The 23,696-nt window shown below is 38.1% G+C and overlaps 1 protein-coding gene across 2 annotated transcripts; it reads left to right on the top strand.

Annotated features, from left to right (window-relative positions):
• Positions 1-313: 313 nt before the first annotated feature.
• Positions 314-17,014, top strand: LOC135477643 (lysosomal acid phosphatase-like). 2 transcript variants are annotated; one of them, XM_064757816.1, is made up of 11 exons: positions 314-412; positions 3,642-3,737; positions 4,277-4,363; positions 5,615-5,761; positions 6,802-6,897; positions 9,241-9,330; positions 10,960-11,083; positions 12,189-12,289; positions 13,124-13,292; positions 14,399-14,515; positions 15,739-17,014. In XM_064757816.1, the coding sequence occupies exons 1-11, from the start codon at positions 335-337 to the stop codon at positions 15,870-15,872; spliced, it is 1,239 nt and encodes a 412-aa protein (XP_064613886.1). In that variant the 5' UTR covers positions 314-334; the 3' UTR covers positions 15,873-17,014. The 2 variants fall into 2 exon arrangements, with proteins under 2 accessions (XP_064613886.1, XP_064613887.1); XM_064757817.1 differs by lacking the exon at positions 14,399-14,515.
• The last annotated feature ends 6,682 nt before the right edge of the window (positions 17,015-23,696 follow it).

The following is a 23,696-nucleotide window of genomic DNA, read 5'->3' as shown; positions in this document are numbered from 1 at the left end:
ATAAGGTTTCCTGACAATCATTCTGACTGACAGCAGGATTCCAGAGGAACCCTAGGCCCAGCCTACCTGTACACCAGCTGTAGGTCTACAGGTAGGCTTATAAGCATTTTAATACCAGTTCGGTGTTGGTCTGCGCTCCTTCAGATAAATGCCAGATGTGAAATATTTTACTTTTACTTTTACATTTCCTGTCAAAGTAGCAATACTGGGACAGGTGAAATTGTCAATTTCTGCACTGCTAAAATCAGACGCGCCCTCTCGCGGTCGATCTATTTCAGGTCATGTGATCTCCAGCTTGGCCAAGATGGCGGTAGCCGCGAATTACCCGGCGGCGATGTTTTTATTGACGATTCTATATTTCATCGGTGTTTGTGCCTCACAGGACCTTCCATCTCTGCGATTAGTCAACCTGGTAAGACTCTTCAGTGTTCTGAATGAAAACTTTATTTATATACCGAGTCTGAGTGTCATTTTTTCGAAATATTTGGTGTTCGATAGACGCATGTGACGTGAAACTGAAACTGACTACAGACTGGTACAATAATAGTAGACCTACTCTCGCTAGTACTATTAAGTGCAACAGCCGAAAACATGTACCGCACACTTTTCTGCTGAAAAACTTGACACTTACGAAATACCGTATCTGAATACTGCATAGTTCAGGTGAGCACAAGGTCAAATTTAGCCCCATTAAATCCATCGACATTCTTCGTCGATTAATTTTTAATATCCCGGTACAACGTATGACAGAGAATTTTAAAATAACACACTAAAGGCTAGGTCTAGGGGTCACATAAGACAAATTCAACTTATAGGTGAATAGTTTTCATATTAAACCTCTCTTTTTTTCCCAAGTTTATGTTGTAGTGAGAAATTGCGGTTTTGGGATCTATAGCTGTTAGAGGCGTGACCAGCTGACAGAGACAGCTACAGTGCTGGTTTATTTATATGTTCATCCTGTGCTGTATATAGAGCCCCATTTGCTGGTAACACATAAAATATTTTTGAACAGACAGATGGCAAGACTTACAGCTGTACAAACTAATTAATTCAATAACATTATATGTAGGCCTACAACTTTCATATTTTATATTTCTGACACTCATTCAGTAGGTAGACACGGACAACATAATTATATAAATGTCAGAATGTTAAATAAGGAAGGTTATTTAGCACACTGAATTACAAATTAGCATGCTTCGTGCAATTTATTTGTTACGTACAGTCTGAAGTCGTCGTCATATGACTGAAAAATTGTTAAGTACGACGTTAAACCCCAAGCACTCACTCACTACAGTCTAAAGAACATGTGTATTTATCTAAAAAGTTATATCCCAGAAGAGAGGCACAAGCACCTGAATGTATGCTAAGGTTATGAGGTCAGCATGTCCTGGGGATTGAGGGCTCTTCTCTTCCCTCTGTTCATTAACACCCCCTCTCCCCCCCCCCCCCCCCCCCCACACACACACACACACACATCCTCCCTGTTTGAAAGGCACATCAAACATTTGTTTGTATTTCTTAGTATGTGCAGAAGAAAAATGACATCAACTTTTAAAACCACCAGGATGACCCAAATTACCATTTCATCCTAAATGACTACAGTTTCCCAAACAACGAGTGTGTCCAAAATCAACAGGGTGTCTAAAATAAAAAGTGTACCCAAAATGATCAAGCTGCATTTTAAATGAAGACAGTGACCAAAGTGATCTGGTTGCATATTACATAAAAATGAAGAGAGCTAGGGCTCAAAATTATCCTGCTGCATTAAATGAACATGGTGTGTAAAATGATCTGGCTGGCTAAAATGGAGAGGATGCTGAAAATGAAGAGGCCCGAGTGGGAATTAAGTAGCCTGCATAGGTGAAGCTAATGGTAGTACCTGTCAAAACGACGCCCCTCTCTCTGGGGGAAAAAATCGGAATTGGGAATGTTAAGCTGGTTATGCATTCCAGGCATGATGATTTAAAGATGTCATTTTTTCCAAATTTCTGTCTTTTGATGGAAAGTCTGCATAAAAAAGAGGGAATATGAAAACGGCTACAAAAATTTTCAGTGTTTTGGGGGAATAATTTTCTTTATTCCCCTTTAAACCATAATCATTGTTTTAGGGCTCCTATTCTTCATATTCCTATCCTTTAAGGGATAATTTAGTATAAATGGATAACTTAAGCCTAGTTGGCATATTTGTGGAAATGTTTCTGCATTACAAATAATGGATCAGGATGTGCAGTACTGAGTATTAAGGCACACAAGGTGCTGGTTCAATTCCGACCTTTAATTTAGAGAATTTGTAGATTTTTCTGCATTCAGCATTTACGAGAAGGCATGGAAGAGGACAGTGAGATTTCAGGAAGCTTTCATGTAGTCTGTCTTAAAAACACTGGTTCAATCCCAGCCTTTAATTTAGAGAATTTGTAGATTTTTCTGCATTCTGTATTTACGAGAAGGCATGGAAGAGGACAGTGAGATTTCAGGAAGCTTTCATGTAGTCTGTCTTAAAAACACTGGTTCAATCCCAGCCTTTAATTTAGAGAATTTGTAGATTTTTCTGCATTCTGTATTTACGAGAAGGCATGGAAGAGGGCAGTGAGATTTCAGGAAGCTTTCATGTAGTCTGTCTTAAATTGCTGGTTCAAACCCGGCCTTTAATTTAGAGAATTTGTAGATTTTTCTGCATTCTGTATTTACGAGAAGGCATGGAAGAGGGCAGTGAGATTTCAGATAGCTTTCATGTAGTCTGTCTTAAATTGCTGGTTCAATTCCGGCCTTTAATTTAGAGAATTTGTAGATTTTTCTGCATTCTGTATTTACGAGAAGGCATGGAAGAGGGCAGTGAGATTTCAGGAAGCTTTCATGTAGTCTGTCTTAAATTGCTGGTTCAAACCCGGCCTTTAATTTAGAGAATTTGTAGATTTTTCTGCATTCTGTATTTACGAGAAGGCATGGAAGAGGACAGTGAGATTTCAGGAAGCTTTCATGTAGTCTGTCTTAAATTGCTGGTTCAAACCCGGCCTTTAATTTAGAGAATTTGTAGATTTTTCTGCATTCTGTATTTACGAGAAGGCATGGAAGAGGACAGTGAGATTTCAGGAAGCTTTCATGTAGTCTGTCTTAAATTGCTGGTTCAACCCCAACCTTTAATTTAGAGAATTTGTAGATTTTTCTGCATTCTGTATTTACGAGAAGGCATGGAAGAGGACAGTGAGATTTCAGGAAGCTTTCATGCAGTCTGTCTTAAATTGCTGGTTCAACCCCAACCTTTAATTTAGAGAATTTGTAGATTTTTCTGCATTCAGCATTTACGAGAAGGCATGGAAGAGGACAGTGAGATTTCAGGAAGCTTTCATGTAGTCTGTCTTAAATCAATAGAACTTGTCTTTCACCAGTATAATGAATATGACGTAAAAGCATGTAAACAAGTCCTAGAAGTTGGAAAGTTTGTCAGTAAGTTGCTGAGGGTCATTGGTTTACCTTTTGGCACTCTGGATTCCTGCACTGATAACACCAACCATGAAATTCATAGCTTGCAATGGGTAATAAAATGGTCTTTGCATTATTAGATGTTTTGTTTTTTTCCTGTTTCATCAAGAAGCTTTAATATTTTAACTCACTTAACATGCACTGTGCCTTTAATATAGCTTTATCGTCATGGAGACAGAAGCCCTGTGGAAAGTTATCCAACCAATCCGATCACAGAGAATGACTGGCCTCAGGGATATGGCCAACTGACCAAGGTACATGTACTACATATCAAATCACATTTGTCAAATCTACTCAGATTTTTGTACCATACATTGTATACAACTGTGACATAAAGTTCAAACTATTTCACTGTCAATTGCATTGTAAAAACTGAAGTATACTTTTGTTTTTGATTTTTTTATTGTTTTGCTGTCCATAAAGTTTTAATTTTAATCTTGAATGTGTATTTTATTACAACACAATAAAACACATTTGTGAAGTCTGCTCTGATATTCTCCTATTCATTGTGTATGATATAAGTTTGTTTTTGTTTTTAATTTTTTATTCTTGGCTCTTACATTGAAACCTGAATGTGTATTTATTCCAAATGGCAGCAGTTCCATGTGTTAATGTACTGGTATTACAATGATCGGGCATGTCAGCAATCTGCGGATGGTCGTGGGTTTCCCCCGGGCTCTGCCTGATTTCCACCCACCATAATGCTGACCGCCGTCGTATAAGTGAAATATTCTTGAGTACAGCGTAAAAAACCAATCAAATAAATGATCAGCATGCTCCTTTTATTTTGCAGGAGGGGATGAGGGAACATTACCAACTTGGTCAATTCTACAGAGAATATTACAAAACTTTTCTTAATGCTTCCTATGACAGATTCCAGGTGAGTTTTGAAATGATGTCTTGAGTTGTAAAAGGCTAATAGTTTAAAAGTGAGTTTTCCCATACATGGGAAGGTCTGTCAGCAACCTGCAAATAGTCGTGGGTTTCCACCGGGCTCTGCCCAGTTTCCTCGCACCATAATGCTGGCCGCCGTCGTATAAGTGAAATATTCTTGAGTATGGCATAAAACACCAATCAAATAAATAAAAATAAAAGTGAGCTTTCTCTGTGTTGATTTACATGTACGTGTAGGCTATAAAACAGTGAGTGTTAAAATAATGTCATGGTTGTAACATGCTAGCAGTAGGCATGAAAATGATTTCTGAATTGTAATAGGCTAACAGTGATAGCTGAAATAATGTCTTAATCGTAATACATGTAGAGATTGGTGAAATCTTGTCAAATTTAACCTGTTTCCTAACTTGATATTGTCCTTAACCTTTTCAACAGGAGACGTGAGCAGAATTTTTCTGTGACATCATATATATAATGGGTCGTACTTTGATGCTGCATTGCTCCATTATCCTTTGTTTAAACCCTTTCAAACTTTAGACATTCAAATGGCATGATCTTGTTAATATGCTGACCAATTTTCTAGATCATAACTTGAGTAGTTTGCGCACAGAGTTAAAATGAAAACATAGCCTCAAAATCGCATGGTCTGGTGACCCACATTGCATCACCTGTCAGGTGTCATGAGTAGAGCGCGGGCTGCTCCTGTGTGACACACGTCAGTGAGGTGTTGTGTGAAAAAAATTGTCTGACTCTAGTGTTAGAGAAACCTTTCTGCCAGGTAGGCACAAGTTTTGCTGAATCAAGATGGTTTTCTCTGCGGCGGACAAGGAATTGATCACCTTTTCAAGTAAAACAAGGTAGAACATTATTTTCAAATGTCTGCAACATGCATTTTTGACTTTGGTCCCATGAACAGAAATCTGAAAGGATGAAATTGAAATTTGGTCTATATATTTAGGACGTAAAGGCTTTTAAGTGTGTAAATTTTTAGAACTTGAAATAAGATGGTTTCTGAAATATTGAATGTCAAAGGACGGCCCATTTTATTATGCCCACCTGATATATAATCTCATAAAAGGGAAAAGAGAGAAGCAGGACTGTAATACCATTCTTTGCTGTACAACTGTGTCACCTGTTTCAGATATCAGGACACACCTCTATTCTGGGCAGGTGTCTCCGCCGTGACGCAGGACTGTGATACTTTTCTCCCTATCATCAACTGTGTCACCTGTTTCAGATATCAGTCCGTAGCTCTAACCTGGATCGGTGTCTTCTCAGTGCTGAGTGCCACCTTGCAGGACTGTACCCACCCACTGATACATTCCTACCTAATGTTACCTGGCAGCCCGTTCCTATTCATACAGTTCCGGAGAAAAATGACAGTGTAAGTTTTGGCATCAGCTTACATATGTAACAGTACTTCAGGCATACATTAAATAACCTAAAATTTTGCCCCCAAAATTACATTTTTAGATATGTCATTTTTTAGGTACAGGTACACGTTATGGCATAAAGTGTTTCTTCTGGGACTGAATATTATATTTCTCCATCAAACCTTCCAAACAAACTTTAAAACATCTTTGTAAGATCAATAGAACTCACACAATCAGGCAGATTGTCATTGGCCAAAATTTAGGTAATTTACCGTAAAATAAGAAGTTTATTGTTTGGAGCATTCCCTACACTTCCCTACACAATAATTACTTTTAAAAAAGGTACATCTTTTTTTACAGTTTTTCTTTTGAAATATTCTGGTATTGGGAAGTTATTCAACAAAATTTAATCTGTATCATTTACTTTGACCATTAAATCAGACTTTCACATGGAAATTCTTGAATAAATATTCTCTAAATATTCTCCGTATCCCTGAGGCCACTCTCTAATATATCTTTAAAAAAAAAATTAGAAAAATGAGCTAACTTGTTACTAACATGTAAATATTTTTTTATACATGTGGTAAAACCATTATTAATCTTTTTCCACTTGATAAATGTAGTAGGCAACGAAAGACTACAATGTATATGCAAGTTGATAGTTACGATTGATGTCAAATGATTACATTTTTTTGATATGTCAAATAATTATTGCAATAATTTTTTGTAATGTCCGAGATACAGCGTGTTCTTAGAGCTATCCCTCTTATGAAGGTCATGGGTTTCCTCCACCATAATGCTGACCACCGTCATATAAGTGAAATATTCTTGAGCACAGCGTGAAGCCCTGTGTCCTGCACCAAAAAAAGCCATTCGTGACATTCTGATGTATGGAACATGTACCATGTACATGTAGATCTTTGTAAGATATCTAAAGCTGGCAGTAATGTGTGTAATGTGTCGTAATTATATAGGTATGATTATTTTAAACTATAATTGCCCATGTAATACCAGTGTAATTATCCATTGTTTAATTTCCTGTTTGTTTTAGGTGCTAGCTCTCCAAGCTCCTTGCCCAGCTTATGACAAAGCCTATGATGACATTTTACATTCTGACATTGTTAAGGAGGAAGAAAAACGTAATAAGGTTGGTGTTTTGTTATCAAAATCAACATCAAATCCCTTATTACAAATTCAAATAAAATTGTCTGATAGAGAAAATAATGGTTGTCAATTCTAGAAGTGATCTATCCAAGTTTTAAAATGATAATTTGTAGAGTTATGCCCCTTGATGTACAGTTACAGGGATAACTTCAGAGTAAATCAATGTAGGATCATATAATACCATTTTGGCATGTCACATATCAACATGCAGTTTGTGGAAGGTCTACTGATATTAAGTTATTCAATTATTGTTTTACACATATAGTTTGGTTTGTAAAAAAAATGTACTTTCAGAAGCAAATAAAATTTTTAAAGTGATAAATCTTGCCAATCACAAAAAGTGTGTAATGCATATATACATGTAACTGTTGCAGTGTTAATAATATTGCAGTATTGTGACTTGCAAAATTTTCCTTTGGAACTGATCCCAAAATTTGTAATGAAAAGGTTAGTAATAATTTGCCTATATAATTTATAAACCTATAAAATTAATAACTTGTGTTTACAAGCACACAACAACTACAAGTGTTTTATGACTTATATGAAATCCTTATGCAGATGCCTGCATTTACAACCTCTACTCTAATTCCTTGACCTATCACATATTAAAGAGCAACTTTCAGGGCAGTTTATGCATATTTTAATTAGATTTTGGACTGGAGACAAAACTGCATTGGTTGGATAGGTCAGCTTCAGAGATTCACAAGAGGTACAATTTTATCAGTCAACACAGAATATTGTCTTCAGAATAGGCTGGAATAAACCCGTTGCAACTTGCACACAGGTAGAAGAATTTTGGTATATCAGTTTACCTCTGTAGGGATATACATGTATTCATTAGGACAAGTGAATACACCTGAATATTTGGAGGTATTCTTTGTGTTTTGAGGACTAATCGGGTTGAATTATTATCTGAATGAATGATACATGCGTATTTGTTTGTATGTATTTGAAATAATTATCATGGCTTTATCAAATGTGATCACGGATTGACATCAAATAGTCCTTTTAATCCCTAACCTGAAAATTTAATATTTTGAGAAGATAAAGTTTGGACACTCAACGAATTCTTTATTAGTATTTAAAAGGGTATTTATTAGTATTGCTGTATCTCGCAGCAGCTGATAGGCTTTAGACCAGTGACGTGTGTATGTACCAAGAATAGCTCAAAATATTGCTTTGCAGTAAATATTAATACCTGTACTAGATATTACAGTGTGAAAATGATTCAAAACTTTGAAGATGTTATTTAAGAACTTAATTAACAATTTTGAACAGTAATATGTGCATAGAAGAGGCTGGTATTTTGTAAAAAGTAATTATTGGGGTGCTTGTTAAATTAATAGCAAAAATTGGAATGGATTTGCACTGATGGATTTTCTGCTGAAGCTATCTCCTGTATAATCACTTTACAAAGTGAAACGCTCTTAAGACCTGTGTTAAATCACCAGTAACAGTAATGAGTGAAAAAAGTAGTCTCATTATACAGGCATTACACAGTGGACATGTAGATTGTCTATGTTGTTCAGCTTAAGAGACTGGCCGCGATAGCTCAATTGGTAGAGCGTTGGACGGTAGATCCAGGGTCAGCCCTTGATTGGGTCACACCTAAGACCTTAAAAGATGAAGTTGTAGCTTCCTCGCTTGACCTTCAGTGTTAAGGGGATAGTGCAAAGACTGGTTGACCCGTATCAGTAAAATGGCTCAGGTGGGGCGGCTTGCTTGCCTTTGGTAAATCATCTCAGTGAAGCAGCACTAGATAAAAGAGCAGTGGAAATCGGACCCTGCAACAAGGAGGCACATTACATGCACTCTAAGGTCTCCTTTGTTGCCATGTGACTGAAAAATTGTTAAGTACAACGTTAAACCCTCAGCACTCACTCTGTATAAGGGGACCGCTTCAATTGCCTAATGGATAGAGCACCCGCCTTGAAGTCGTGGGACTCAGGATCAAAACTGGGTCGGGTCAGATCAAAGAGTTTAAAAATGGTACTTGTTACTGCCTCGCTTAGCGCTCAACACTGTGAAGTTGGAGTAAGGAAAGATGACTGGTGACTGGTTATTGGGTAAGGTGTCATATCTGGTGTCTTCCGCATGATACATGTACTTCAGTGGCAGCAGCACTTTGGCAGCATGGACTCGTCCTGCCGCAAGAAAACACAATATGTATGTACATGTATGTACACACACTTAATGACTCCTCATCGTCATATGGCTGAAAAATTGTTAAGCACTACATTAAACTCCAAGCATTCGTTCATTCATTCTACTGAAGGGTTCACAGGCATTCACCATAACAGATAATAGAATCTTTTACTGTCTTCAGGATTTCTACATTTTTGTTGGAGAGAAGACAGGGTTAGGTCATGAAAATATCTCTAACATTTGGCCAGTGGCTGATACACTCTACTGTGAGGTGAGTTTGTTGGCAATGTCTCTAACATATGACCAGTGGCTGATACACTCTACTGTGAGGTGAGTTTGTTGACAATGTCTTTAACATATGACCAGTGGCTGATACACTCTACTGTGAGGTGAGTTTGTTGGCAATGTCTTTAACATATGGCCAGTGGCTGATACACTCTACTGTGAGGTGAGTTTGTTGGCAATGTCTCTAACATGTGACCAGTGGCTGATACACTCTACTGTGAGGTGAGTTTGTTGGCAATGTTTTTAACATATGACCAGTGGCTGATACATTCTACTGTGAGGTGAGTTTGTTGGCAATGTCTTTAACATATGGCGAGTAGCTGATACACTCTACTGTGAGGTGAGTTTGTTGGTAATGTCTCTAACATATGGCCAGTGGCTGATACACTCTACTGTGAGGTGAGTTTGTTGGCAATGTCTCTAACATATGACCAGTGGCTGATACACTCTACTGTGAGGTGAGTTTGTTGGCAATGTCTTTAACATATGACCAGTGGCTGATACACTCTACTGTGAGGTGAGTTTGTTGGCAATGTCTTTAACATATGACCAGTAGCTGATACACTCTACTGTGAGGTGAGTTTGTTGGTAATGTCTGTTACATGTGATAAGTGATTGACACACTCTACTATGAGATGATTTTTTGGGTATAAACATAAAGTTTCATGATACACCTGTGCATGTCTGGTTCTGAGATACTGGGAAAATGACGCATTTTTTTTTAGCTCACCTTTACAAAGTATAGGCATAGCTTAGGTCATACAATGAACTCCTGTGTCCAATAACAGGGAAAACATGTGGAACAAAATGTTAGGGGTTGTATCTTAGAAAGTACTCCAGGTGTTCATATCAAGGTTTGAACACATGTAAAACACAATAGCACGAGAGGAATATTCCATTGTTGATATGGTGTGTACATATTAAATACCGTAAATTACTGAATTCCTGACTTTAGTGTATTGTGTATTAGACTCAGTGTTGGGAGTTGGTATCCCAAAAAGTACTGCATGTATTGAGCTCAGAGTTTGCACATGTGCAGAGCGCCATCGCACAAGGGAGATATTCCATTGTTGATATGGTGTGTACATATTAAATACCGTAAATTACTGAATTCCTGACTTTAGTGTATTGTTTATTATACTCAGTGTTGGGGTTGGTATCTCAAAAAGTACTGCATGTATTGAGCTCAGAGTTTGCACATGTGCAGAGCACAATAGCACGAGGGGGATATTCCATTGTTGATGTGGTGTGTACATATTAAATACTGTAAATTACTACATTTCTGAAGTTTCACATGCATATAAAGCATAATGACACAAGCAGGTTGTTTCAACGATGATGCTCTGTGTACATATTACTTACTGTAAATTACCAAATTCTAGATTTTAGTGCTTTATGTATGAGCTGAAGTTTTGCAAGCATGTGTCTGTCAGCTGTGCTACTAAATGTAAGTCCTTTCTAAAGGTTTACTTTTGTTGGCAAAGTTGAGGGTAAATGATGAAATATTTTTGAATATTGCATTGACACAAAGCAAGTATTTGTAAATGCAGAATTTTAATATTTAATTTTGGTTTTTTTATGTAGATGTCTTTAGTATTGTTGTTTTTGGTTTTAGAGTCGTCACAACTTCTCACTTCCCTCCTGGGTGAACAGCTCTATCATCAACAAGCTGAGAACCCTGGAGTCTTTCTCCTTCACCCTCATGTACAACACTACTCTCCTTCAGAGGCTCAAAGGAGGTGGGTAGCTCTGTGTGTGGATATCAACAAAAATCTGGTACACACAAGTAAATGTACATCTATAAACACAAATGTGTCACATGTAACAGTGAGTATGCGGGGTCCTCCATGACCATGGCACAATGAGGATGGTTATGCATCATGGGTTTCTCCCGTGTTCTGCCTGGTGTCTTCCCACCATAATGCAGGCTGCAGTGAAATGTTCTTGCCAAGACACCAATCAAATTGCTAAAAGCAGACCTGAGTAGTTCTGTGTGTGTACATGTATGTATATCATCAAAAGTCTGCTACATATAACCACAAGTCTGCTGCATGTATGACGTGGAACTAAAAGTGTACCATACAACAGCACTGTGCTACAGTGGCTGAAAGCAGACCTGAGTAGTTCTGTGTGTGTACATGTATGTATATCATCAAAAGTCTGCTACATATAACCACAAGTCTGCTGCATGTATGACGTGGAACTAAAAGTGTACCATACAACAGCACTGTGCTACAGTGGCTGAAAGCAGACCTGAGTAGTTCTGTGTGTGTACATGTATGTATATCATCAAAAGTCTGCTACATATAATCACAAGTCTGCTGCATGTATGACGTGGAACTAAAAGTGTACCATACAACAGCACTGTGCTACAGTGGCTGAAAGCAGACTTGAGTAGTTGTGTGTGTGTACATGTATGTATATCATCAAAAGTCTGCTACATATAACCACAAGTCTGCTGCATGTATGACATGGAACTAAAAGTGTATCATACAACAGCGCTCTGCTACAGTGGCTGAAAGCAGACCTGAGTAGTTCTGTGTGTGTACATGTATGTATATCGTCAAAAGTCTGCTACAAGTATGACATGGAACTAACAGTGTGACTTACAACAGCACTCTGCTACAGTGGCTCAAAGCAGACCTACATGTAAGCAGACCTACACTAAAGTCTATAACCACAAGTGTTCTACATGTAAAGTAAATCTGTGACGTACAATAACACTCTGCTACAACTTCATTATAATTTGCTTATTGAATTGAAACTTTACAGAAATAAATAAATTTAAGGGTGAACCAACAATGCAAACTATTCACAAAATTGACCTTTTTTTCTTATTTACAGGCCCACTTTTAAAAGTAATGCTGGAAAATATGAACAACAAGATCAATAGAATAAATGGGACGTTAGATGCCGAGAGAGCCAGAATGTATATGTATTCAGCAGTAAGTCAGTGGAATCATTTAACAGCTTACAGCTGTAGAACAAATGGAAAATGTGTTTTGCAATTACTGTATTTTATTTTGAATTACTGTATTTAATCCCAAATTTCATCCACAACTGAGTTACTCTGGTTTTTTTTTGTGGACCGTGTCATGTTTCCTTTATAGATTATTTCAGGTTTTTACTCCGAGCCTTTTCCTCTAGGCCTATGGCAGGATTTCCCTTCGCTGTTTCTGGTTTCCTCTATACTTTACCAGGTTTGCTGTAAGCATGTTTCCTCTATACTATGTCAGTTTTCCTCTATGCTCTTCCAGGTTTCCTCTAGGCTGTATCAGGTTTACTCTATGTTCAACCAGGTTTCTTCTGTACTCAACAAGATTTCCTCTATACTCAAGCAGAGTATGTTTTGTCATGATTCTTCTAGTCTGTGTCAGGTTTCCTCTATTCTCAGTGTATGTTTCTTTTATGTTCTGTGAAGGTTCCTTCAGGCCCTGAAGTTTCCTCTATACTGTCATTTTCACTCTGTACTCTACCAGGTGTCTTCTAGACTGTATCATGTTTTCTCTATGCTCGATCATTTTTCCTCTATGCTCTGTGTATGTTTCGTTTATGTCCTGTGAGGTTCCTCCATGCACTCTGATTACTTCTTGGCTCTGTCAGGTTTCCTCTTGGCTCTGCCAGGTTTCCTTTTGGCTCTGCCAGTCCTCTGTCAAGCTTTGGAAAATTAAGTAAATCATTCTAAGTGACTTTTAGAATCACAAGGTCCAATGAAATGTGTTGACGTCTTTCCCTGTAATGGTGAATAAGTGTACTGTACATGTACTGTTTCCATCTAGCATGACACAACAGTAGCTGCCTTGCTGAGTGCCCTGGGTGTGTTTAATGATATCAGCCCACCATATGCTGCCTCAGTGATTCTGGAGCTTCATGAAGATCCGGCCAATACGTACTACGTCAAAGTGTTTTACAACAATGGTTCTCAGCCAATGCTTTTAACAGTACCAGGTAAGTTTATAATATAAAATATTTTAGCATTTTATTTTGCCATTGTTCTGGTAAAATAAAATAAGTGTGCTCTTAAAAAAAATGGGTTATTCACTAGGTGAAGCTACGGAGATTTATAAGAATAGTTCCAAAGAATGGTGTACAATGTATGAATCTATGTGAAAGTAGTCCCATTTTGATTATACTAAAAGCCAGTTACTGTCGGTGATACCAAGCTTTCTTTTTTCATACGATTTTTTTCATATGATTTTTTGGCTACGTTTTTGTTGGTGTTTATTTATATTTCTGGCTATCAGTGCATCTGTTAGCAACTTATTGGGGGATTTCTAAGAAATTTTGTTCACATGTTGACCTTGGCCTGATAAGAGTTTATAAAACACCAGTCCATTCGCTTTTGGGATCAAGATACCGATTCAGAAAATTTTTGTCAATTTTTCTGTCAATGATTTTTTACCTGTCCCTTGACAAATACAAGTAGGACAGAGGACAGTGTTGCCTCTGGGTCTGTATAACTGGAATTCGTAAGTGAGGATTTGACTTCAGATTACCTTATTTGACATACAGGGGCCTCGTGGCTCAGTTGGTTAGCGCGCTAGCGCAGCGTAATGACCCAGGAGTCTCTCACCAATGCGGTCGCAGTGAGTTCAAGTCCAGCTCATGGTGGCTTCCTCTCCGGCCGTACGTGGGAAGGTCTGCCAGCATCTTGCGGATGGTCTCGGGTTTCCCCCGGGCCCTGCCCGGTTTCCGCCCACCATGATGCTGACTGCCATCGTATAAGTGAAATATTCTTGAGTACGGCGTAAAACACCAACCAAATAAATAAATAAATTATTTGACATACATGTAGAGGTTAACCATGTTAAGGTTACTGATGAATGTATTTCCCATTGCCCATTTTTGTGAGCTGTTGGACCATGTTAAGGTTACTGATGAATGTATTTCCCATTGCCCATTTTTGTGAGCTGTTGGACTTTTCACAGCCTGTACACCCAATTGTTGATGACACTTGTTATAGCATGGACTCAAAAAATTATTCATTAACTTTGCATTTTCTACTGAAATAATAAACAAACAACACAGGAATAAAAAGCAACATTTTATTTCAGGCTGTTCAGAAAAGTGTCCCTTTGAGAAGTTTGTGCAGCTGACATCCAATGTGATACCTGACAACTGGGCGAAAGAGTGTGGTGTACAAGATGCAGCTGCAGTCATCCTTCAGTTTAGTGAGTATTTCCCTTGTGTGGTGTATAGGACGCAGCTGTGGTCATCCTTCAGTTCAGTGAGTATTTCCCTTGTTTGGTGTAGAGGATGCAGCTGCAGTCATCCTTCAGTTTAGTGAGTATTTCCCTTGTGTGGTGTACAAGATGCAGCTGTGGTCATCCTTCAGGTTAGTGAGTATTTCCCTTGTGTGGTGTAGAGGACACAGCTGCAGTCATCCTTCAGTTTAGTGAGTATTTCCCTTGTGTGGTGTAGAGGATGCAGCTGCAGTCATCCTTCAGTTTAGTGAGTATTTCCCTTGTGTGGTGTATAGGACGCAGCTGTGGTCATCCTTCAGTTCAGTGAGTATTTCCCTTGTGTGGTGTATAGGACGCAGCTGCGGTCACCTTCAGTTTAGTAAGAATTTCCCTTGTGTGGTGTAGAGGATGCAGCTACAGTCATCCTTCAGTTTACTGAGTATTTCCCTTGTGTGGTGTAGAGGACGCAGATGCAGTCATCCATCATTTTAGTGAGTATTTCCCTTGTGTGGAGTACAGATCTGCTGATGTTTGGGATAACCTGTGTTTATGGATTGTTTATGATTTGGTTTGTTTCAGGTTTGCTGATATTTGAGATACTCAGGGAGTATTTTTGATGTGGTTATTTCAGGTCTGATGTTGTTTTTGATGACCTCTACCTGTACTCATTGTGTGTCTTTGATGTGGTTTGTTTCAGGTCTACCGATGTTTTGTATGCTCAGTGTGTGTCTTTGATGTGGTTGTTTCAGGTCTGCTGATGTTTGGGATAACCTATACCGGTGCTCATTGTGTGTTTCTGATGTGGTTTGTTGCAGGTCTGCTGATGTTTGGGATAACCTATACCGGTGCTCATTGTGTGTTTCTGATGTGGTTTGTTGCAGGTCTGCTGATGTTTAGGATAACCTATGGTGGTACTAATTGTGTGTTTCTGATGTGGTTTGTAGCAGGTCTGCTGATGTTTGGGATAACCTATACCAGCGCTTATTGTGTGTTTCTGATGTGGTTTGTTGCAGGTCTGCTGATGTTTGGGATAACCTATACCGGTGCTCATTGTGTGTTTCTGATGTGATTTGTTGCAGGTCTGCTGATGTTTGGGATAACCTATACCGGTGCTCATTGTGTGTTTCTGATGTGGTTTGTTGCAGGTCTGCTGATGTTTGGGATAACCTATACCGGTGCTCATTGTGTGTTTCTGATGTGGTTTGTTGCAGGTCTGCTAATGTTTGGGATACTTGTTGGAGGTTTCGTGATCATAACAGTACTCTTTGTCATCATAGCCATCAAGTGTACAAGGAAATCTCCGAGGACAAAATACTCTTTAGTGGCTCAGGAGGATATTAATTAATGGTTAATTACATATACAGGTGCTAAACACATGAAAATAGTACCTGGGAATACAAGTAAATATGGTGCAATACAGGAATTACATGTCAATCCTGAAATTCTCAACACATTTTTATAATGTGATAGACATTTGGCTGAATGTATGTATTTGTGAAAATATTTGCTTTTTGGAAAAATCAGAAGCAAGTTCATTTTTTTCACCGTAAGCTTTTGACTTGTAACACTTGAAGCCCTTTTTCATTCCAAGAGTGCTCAAAAAGCCTTATTCACATCATGTGACATGTCATATCTTCTCATCCAGGGTATCATGTCAGACGAAAACAGATCAAACTATACCTGTTTTGTCAGTTGTTAAATGGAAATATAAGTTATGGGTTTGATTCACCTTCAGTTAAAATTTAGAGCTTCGATCTTATTTGGGGCAGTATATTTGGTCACATTACTTCGGTTGAAACTGAGGGTGAAAAGAATGAATGACTAAGATTTACTTCCTTGTCAGCAAGATTTCAGCTATGTTGTTGGGAGGGTGAAAGGAATTGTTAAGTGTACTTAATGTTGCACTCAATATGCAAGTCTTATCACATTACACATTTTTCAAAGCCGGTCCAAGTAAACATTATTACTGTAAGATTTTCAGACTAATTTTCCATTTGGATTTTGTTATTTATTTCGCATAATTTTGACAGTACATTACAGGTATAAAAATTATTTGCACATCCGAATCCATAATCAGTATTTAAGAGGTGGCTGTGAAGTCTTACAGGAAACTTAGAAGTTTTAAGATTTTAAGAAAAAAGTTCAAATCTGGCAAAGGAGGTAATCAGTCCATCTGATATGGATACTAAGGCATATGTGGTAATTTTGTTAAATTAAATAAATCACAGCTCTGGTCGGATTTTTGAAACAGGAACATAATTATTGTGATTTAAATTAGGCTCGCAGAAATACATTTATCATGCATGACAATAAAATATATGTGTTCTTGCATGCTAATAGAGATGAGAGAAATGCTGAGGAAAGTTAAGGCAACACATTTGAGTATTCATACCAATTTATAATTTACAACGAAAAAGTTATTGAACAGAATCGTTTTTTGGAACAGAAAACCAGAAAACGACGATATTAAAATCAGTGAACAGTGAAATAAGGGGGTGGGGGGTGGGGGTGGGGGGGGCGAGGGAGAGAAAAATTAAATAGATCGCCCAAAAATCTGTGAATGTGTAGGAAGGTTACTATAATGGGTTGAAGTGCCTATTCTGATTTCAGTGGGCTTGGGAAATGTGGCTCTTTAAGAAGACATTGTGGCCGACATACAGCTTTGTGTTTTGTATATATCAGAGGATAAGGAAGAAATATTCTTGTTCAAACTTGTACATATATTTCAGAGACAAACTGTTACTAACTTATCTTCCTAGGTAAAACATAAAAAGTCTCGAGATATATTTTGTTTTTACAGGGTTTTTTTTGTCTATACCTTCTTAAACATTCTTTTTTTTCTGTGTTCAATAATATCAGTATCCTTAATAACTGTGTAGAATCTGTACATTGCATGAAGGACATGAGGATTGCATGACAAATATTGCACAAGTGTTGTATTCCATGCCTTGGGTGACCTCTGTGGCCGAGATGGGTAGCCTGCCAAAGCCGCGCAATGTTCTAGGAGCCTCTCGCCAATGCAGTCTCTGTGAGTCCAAGTCCAGCTCATGCCTGCTTCCTCACTGTCCATAAGTGGTAAGGTCTTCCAGCAACCTGCGGATTATCGTGGATTTCCGGTTTCCTCCCACCATAATGCTGGCCGCCGTCGTATAATTGAAATGTTCTTGAGTATTGCGTAAACCACCAGTCAAATAAATAAATAAATAAATAAATATTCCTTTCCTATCGTAATTTGACCTGCGTAAACAGAAGGTTCAGCTAGTAGTATAATTACCAATACCTTCTTAAAATAAAGCTACGTGTCGATCTTATAGGAAGCTTCATGTGCCTGCAAACCTGGAGTGTTTGATGTTTGTTTTTACTCTGATATGTCACATTATTCATTGGCTTAATAGGTCCACGAAAACTTTCTGGTTCTGGTATAGCTGCCTTATCATTTACAAAGTAAGCCCTTATCGGGTATATTTGAAGAGCTTGTCTGCTTTTATTTGTATTCTCGCTACAGCTGACGGGTTAATTTCCCACTATCCTACATAGCATGATGACTTTGTTGATAAAGCTTTAATTGATTTCTGTTCATTACACTTTGTTTGGGCGTTTTCATGAAACAGCTGCGAATTATGATATATTGTTGTTCGATAGCGGAGGCAGTTCTTTCTTGACAGTTTCACTTAAGTTGTTGTTCGCTACTTAACAGCTTTATACATGTACGACCTTGTTCCCAGCAACAATTTTTCCTTGTATTATACCATATAACTAAACCACTGCCTGTTTTGACATGCACGTAACATGTTCCTTAGTTACTGGTAACAGATATCCTATATAAAGACCTCTGTGGAAGTTTGAAACTGCAGTTGGAATATAACAGAATATAGAAACTTGACAAAGCGTTTTATTAATTTTCCTATGTAAATTCTCCTCACCAGTGGATATATATATATATTATATATAAAGTATGTCTGCCAAATAAACACATTAATGAACTCTGACGTATTAAAAGCGATCCGCAAAGATTTCAGTTTCCACACATAAAATATTTCCAACAGGATTGCGTCGGTTATTGTATAAGATTTTGAAAGTTTTCTTTGCGAAAATAATTCAGTATGATTTTCTTTAAATATAAATGTTTACAATCGACCAATGTGGCTTTGTTTTTAGAAGTTCGCTTTGTCATAGCCGGTGTACGTCATTTATGTTTGAAAACATGTAAGAAAGTTTGTGATGTCGTTGATGGTATGATGAATGAACCACGGCCACTTTATCGACACGACTTCAAAATCCAAATGCTAATTATAAACTGTTTAGTTCAGTTTATTTCTGGCCTTAGATAAGCTACATGTCAAAAATTATGAAAAATCATCAACACAATCATCAACAGTGTTTTACTGTGATAAATATTAATTTTTGGTTAACGAACGTTGCAGATCATGTTGAGGTGCTTGGCAGGTTCCCTCACCCTGACGTCAAATGGTATCCATTTATTCAGCCGTCACTTACAAAGCACGCAGAATACACCACGGGCCCGTTCTAAGAAGCGTTCGCAAGCTGCGTCTGGCAGAATTTCCATGACAATATTAAGTGAAAAGATACGTCACCATGGAAAATGCGCTTCACCCAGCTTGTGAAGGCTTGTAGAACGGGTCCTTGAGAACCAGACTGTTTTAAGGCTGGGTATATAGGGAATCGGTGAAATTTGCCTGCCCGTGTGTTTCCGGTCTGTCCACCCAATGTCTGCCCCGGGATCTCACCTGTGAACAGTGGAAATGATGGATCTTGAGCAGTTTGCAGGGGTTTAACACAGCAAAGTTTAGGATGGATTTAAACGCCCAAATAATCACATTTTCCGAACCGTACGCGTTGCTGGCGAAGTCTACCTCTTTGAGGAAGTCTTTGGAAATAGCCGAGTGTACAAAGAACAGAAATGCGTCGTGAGAGTCCTGGTACCAGCTTTTCTCTTCGCAGTAAGACGCAATGGGGTAATGACATCCTTTTGGCATCGGGACAGGGTACCGTCGGGTCAGAGAATACATAACTTTATTCTCTCTAAGGTAGTCCAGATCGAGGCTCTCGAAACCGTCGCCCAGATAATTGTCGGCGTTTACGACCATCACGAAACGGCGTAGGAAAAACTCGGAGACAAACTCGAACATTTGCCTGTAGGTTGGGTTGTCGGACGTGTCATGGACGAATACTTTTGTCATGTCGACGCCGTAGTCTTGTCTCAGTTTGTCGTACAGTTGATGAGGTCTATGACTCAACAAGTGGACCGACGCCACTAGAGGGTTATGTACGTTTCGAAGTAAACTGTAGACGTATTCACGCTGTCTTCTCAGGAGATTGGGCCGAGAAACATGAGGGTAAAGAGAACCGGCAATTTCTCCACTTTCCATGAGAGGAAAAACGCAAATTATGTCAAGGAACGGTTTTAGCAAAAGACTGTGCTGATAGAACGACTGCGTCGATTGGTTGTGCTGAAACATCGGCGGTGCCGTTTGGTTCAACTGTTGGAACAATTGTGCTGATCGAAGGGCTGGAATGGGTTCATCACAGATGACGGTGCATGAAAAAGTTCCGTGGTAAATATAAACTAGAATGAGTCCGGTGATCATTGTGATACAGATGTATACCATCCTCTGTGAAGTGAGCTGAAACATCACAGAAACATGCGATATAAAAACACCAGTACACTGAAGTTAGCAGCAGGTTAGTTATTAGTTATTAATTATTCGAATAACTAATAACTAACTCAGCAACGGGTTAGTTATTGGAATAACTAATAACTAACCAGCAGCGGGTTAGTTATTCGAATAACCAGTAACTAAACCAGCACCTGGTTAGTTATTTGAATAACTAATAACTAACCAGCACCGGGTTAGTTATTCGAATAACCAATAACTAACAAGCAGTGAGTTAGGTAATCGAATAACAAATAACAAATTTGCTGCTGATTAGTTATTTCAACTCAGTTATTTGAATAACTAGTAACTAACAAGCAATGGGTTAGTTATTTGAATAACTAATAACTAACCAGCAGCGGGTTAGTTATTCGAATAATCAATAACTAAACCAGCACCTGGTTAGTTATTTGAATAACTAATAACTAACCAGCAGGGGGTTAGTTATTCGAATAACCAATAACTAAACCAGCACCTGGTGAGTTATTTGAATAACTAATAACTAACCAGCGCCGGGTTAGTTATTTGAATGACTAATAACTAACCAGCAGCGGGTTAGTTATTCGATAAACTAATAACTAACAAGCAGTGAGTTAGGTAATCGAATAACAAATAACAAATTTGCTGCTGATTAGTTATTTCAACTCAGTTATTTGAATAACTAGTACCTCATAAGCAACGGGCTAGTTATTCAAATAATCAGTATCTAACCCAGCAACGGTGTAGTTATTCAAAATCATTTATTCGAATAAACCAGCAGCGGGTTAGTTATTTGAAATTAGTTATTTGAACTAGCAGCGGGTTACAGTATTATGTTATTAACATAATACTGTGTCATATTCAACATAATATCCTCTTTGCCTAATTGAGTTTTTCTGTTGTATTAATAGAATGTGTGTGTTATATTTAACGGAATAACCTGTTGCAGTAGCAGAACACAGTCTAGCATCAGTCAGACTTTCTGTTAAAATTAACGGATTAATTTTGGAGTGTATAAACGACAAACATGACGACCTTAATTGTGTTGACTTAGCTATATATAACCAATAATGTCAAAACATTATCATTTCTGAGTAGTTTGAGACGTGATTTTTTTAGTAAGTGTTCTTGAGTGTCCTTGCAGTAGTTTTTGATGAACGTGTATGTAACATGGTTCAGTTTACCCGTCCCTTGTTGCCGACTCCTTAGTAATCCTGTCTATATACTTGGCCAGTCTGTCATTCTGGCCTCGTTTCCGTGCTAATGTTTTGTTCTGTAAACTGCATTATGGACACTTTTCTGTAAGGTTTGTGTTTCTCTATAGAGGATCAATCCGTCAAAATAGTTTCCAAGTTCTGGCCTTCGTTCTAACTAGGTGCCAGAAATTTTAGTACCATGGGTCCATACTAATTTATCAATGTGCTGAAACAATCTAAACGTTGGAACGTCTTATATGGGAGGCCAAAATTAGGTTCTAACCAAGTTCAAATCCGGTCATGTCATGTATGTGTATATGAGATTAATCTAACATAGGCATGATTAGCTATATTCCTCTAATAGATAACGTACCGGTAGGCCCTATTAAATGTGGTTAACAGCGCATGAGTGTTGTACCTCTTTATTAAGGTATACCAGTATACACATAGCGTACACCTATTCGCATGGGAGACATTGATTATGTTTTACTTAGGTCTAGTTATATACCCTGCCCATGTACGTGTCTTTTGTAGATTCATAATGACGGATATTTTCATGGTTATGGGTGATTTTTTTTCTTGTTTGCTTTTGAACAGTTTAGTCTAATTTGGTATAGGTCACAATCAGTGTAGTTATAGTATATGGGGATGCACTATGTATCATTATAATCCATCAGGTGAATTGTGGAGTCAGCGTAATGATTTGCATTTATTAGAATTCAGTGGAATTCAATTCAGTAGAATTCCATTACTTTGAAAAGAATGGAGTACATCGCCATAAAACTACAGCCATCATCACCATCATTCTGCATAGAGATTCAGACATTTGCATTCTCCTCACGGCCTAGAATATCAACCACAGAAGATAATATCAACTACACAGCGATGGCAGGACATCTTTGGTTCAGAATGTTGGGATCTGTACGGTGGTGTTCTTTGCCGTGTGGGCTGTTTCATGTCAGCACTTTGTAGACGTGGCATGGTGCAGTTCAGTCTAGAACCACGCAGTACTACATGTGGCTGAGTCGTGTCACATCTGCTCGCTTCTGTTGTTGTGAGATAGGAGTTTCATGTTGAATACTGCACTACATTATAAAAAAAATATTCAAACCTGCTGTCCCCCTAATACACTGATCTGGTTTTAAGATAATAAGGTTTTTTGAAATTGAAATGCTGTATACAAATTTAGTCATGCTAATTCCAACATGCTGACAGTGGTGGAGGTATCACAACATTTAGAATGCTAGGTTAAGCCCTCTGCGGTTTAAGAAATTTAACATTTTATGTAAAGAGACAGTGCAGTAATGTACCATTATCTTACGTCAAACAACACTTGTTTTGTGTATGTAGCCTAAGGCATTTTATGTTAAAGTCTTTTGATCTAACATTATGTACCTTAGATTACAGTCATTACTCGATTTAACAGTTTTAAGGTGTGGGCAATCACATTTTACAGTATTTAGCACGATTTATCAGCTTAACACTTATAGAGAGTGTTGATATTCTGACACTTGCGTTTATATCGCAAGGATTATAGAATCACCTTGAACGGAAATATTACCGCACTTAAATTAAAAGTATGTACTGAACAGTGTAACAATGACAACATGATTTCTAATGAACAACAAGGTAGTACGGGTCGAGCATCAGTAAAAAGTCTTTGGCAGACCTGCTTGCCCGCCGGGTTAAAATTGTACCTGGCCTACAAACCGTATTTTGGTTGACCGAGCCGTTCACGTCTGTCTGTGCGAGTGTAAATTATTTTCTTATCTAAATGGATGTTATGCTACCTGCAATTGCCGAGAACAGAGTCTTATTCACTGCGCACGGAATTCATCGAAGGACGGGCCCTTGTTGGCCAGCATTGTAGGCTACCAGAAACTGTTTTTTTTTTCTCACATGTGCCTTGAGTAATGAGATGGCCTAGTTGTAATAATCTGTTGCTGTAGATGGCGAATGGAATGGAGATAGAATTTGTTAACTAGACTACATGTAGTAGAAAACTTTGTACTTGAGGATAACTTGAACCAGTTGAAATGAATATTTTAACATATCTGTAAGTTACAAGTCCAATGACTTCATGTTTATAGGGAAAATATTGTTTCTAGGAAGGTTACCTTTTTAGCCATATCATCTGTTTTCTTGATAGTGAAGGCCGCTGCTTAAGAATTCACCCTAAGGTGAATTACTTATCATTGATTTAGCCAAATTTAAAAGACTGCAATGTCTGTAATTATGCCCGATTTCTTCACACAATACTGGGGCAGTGACTTCCTCAAACGTCTTTCGGCACTTTATTTGGTGCAAATCAAATTTTAT

The sequence above is a fragment of the Liolophura sinensis genome, chromosome 11 (assembly GCF_032854445.1).
Source record: "Liolophura sinensis isolate JHLJ2023 chromosome 11, CUHK_Ljap_v2, whole genome shotgun sequence".
In the NCBI taxonomy this organism is placed as follows: domain Eukaryota; kingdom Metazoa; phylum Mollusca; class Polyplacophora; order Chitonida; family Chitonidae; genus Liolophura; species Liolophura sinensis.
This window is presented reverse-complemented; position numbering and strand designations above follow the sequence as displayed.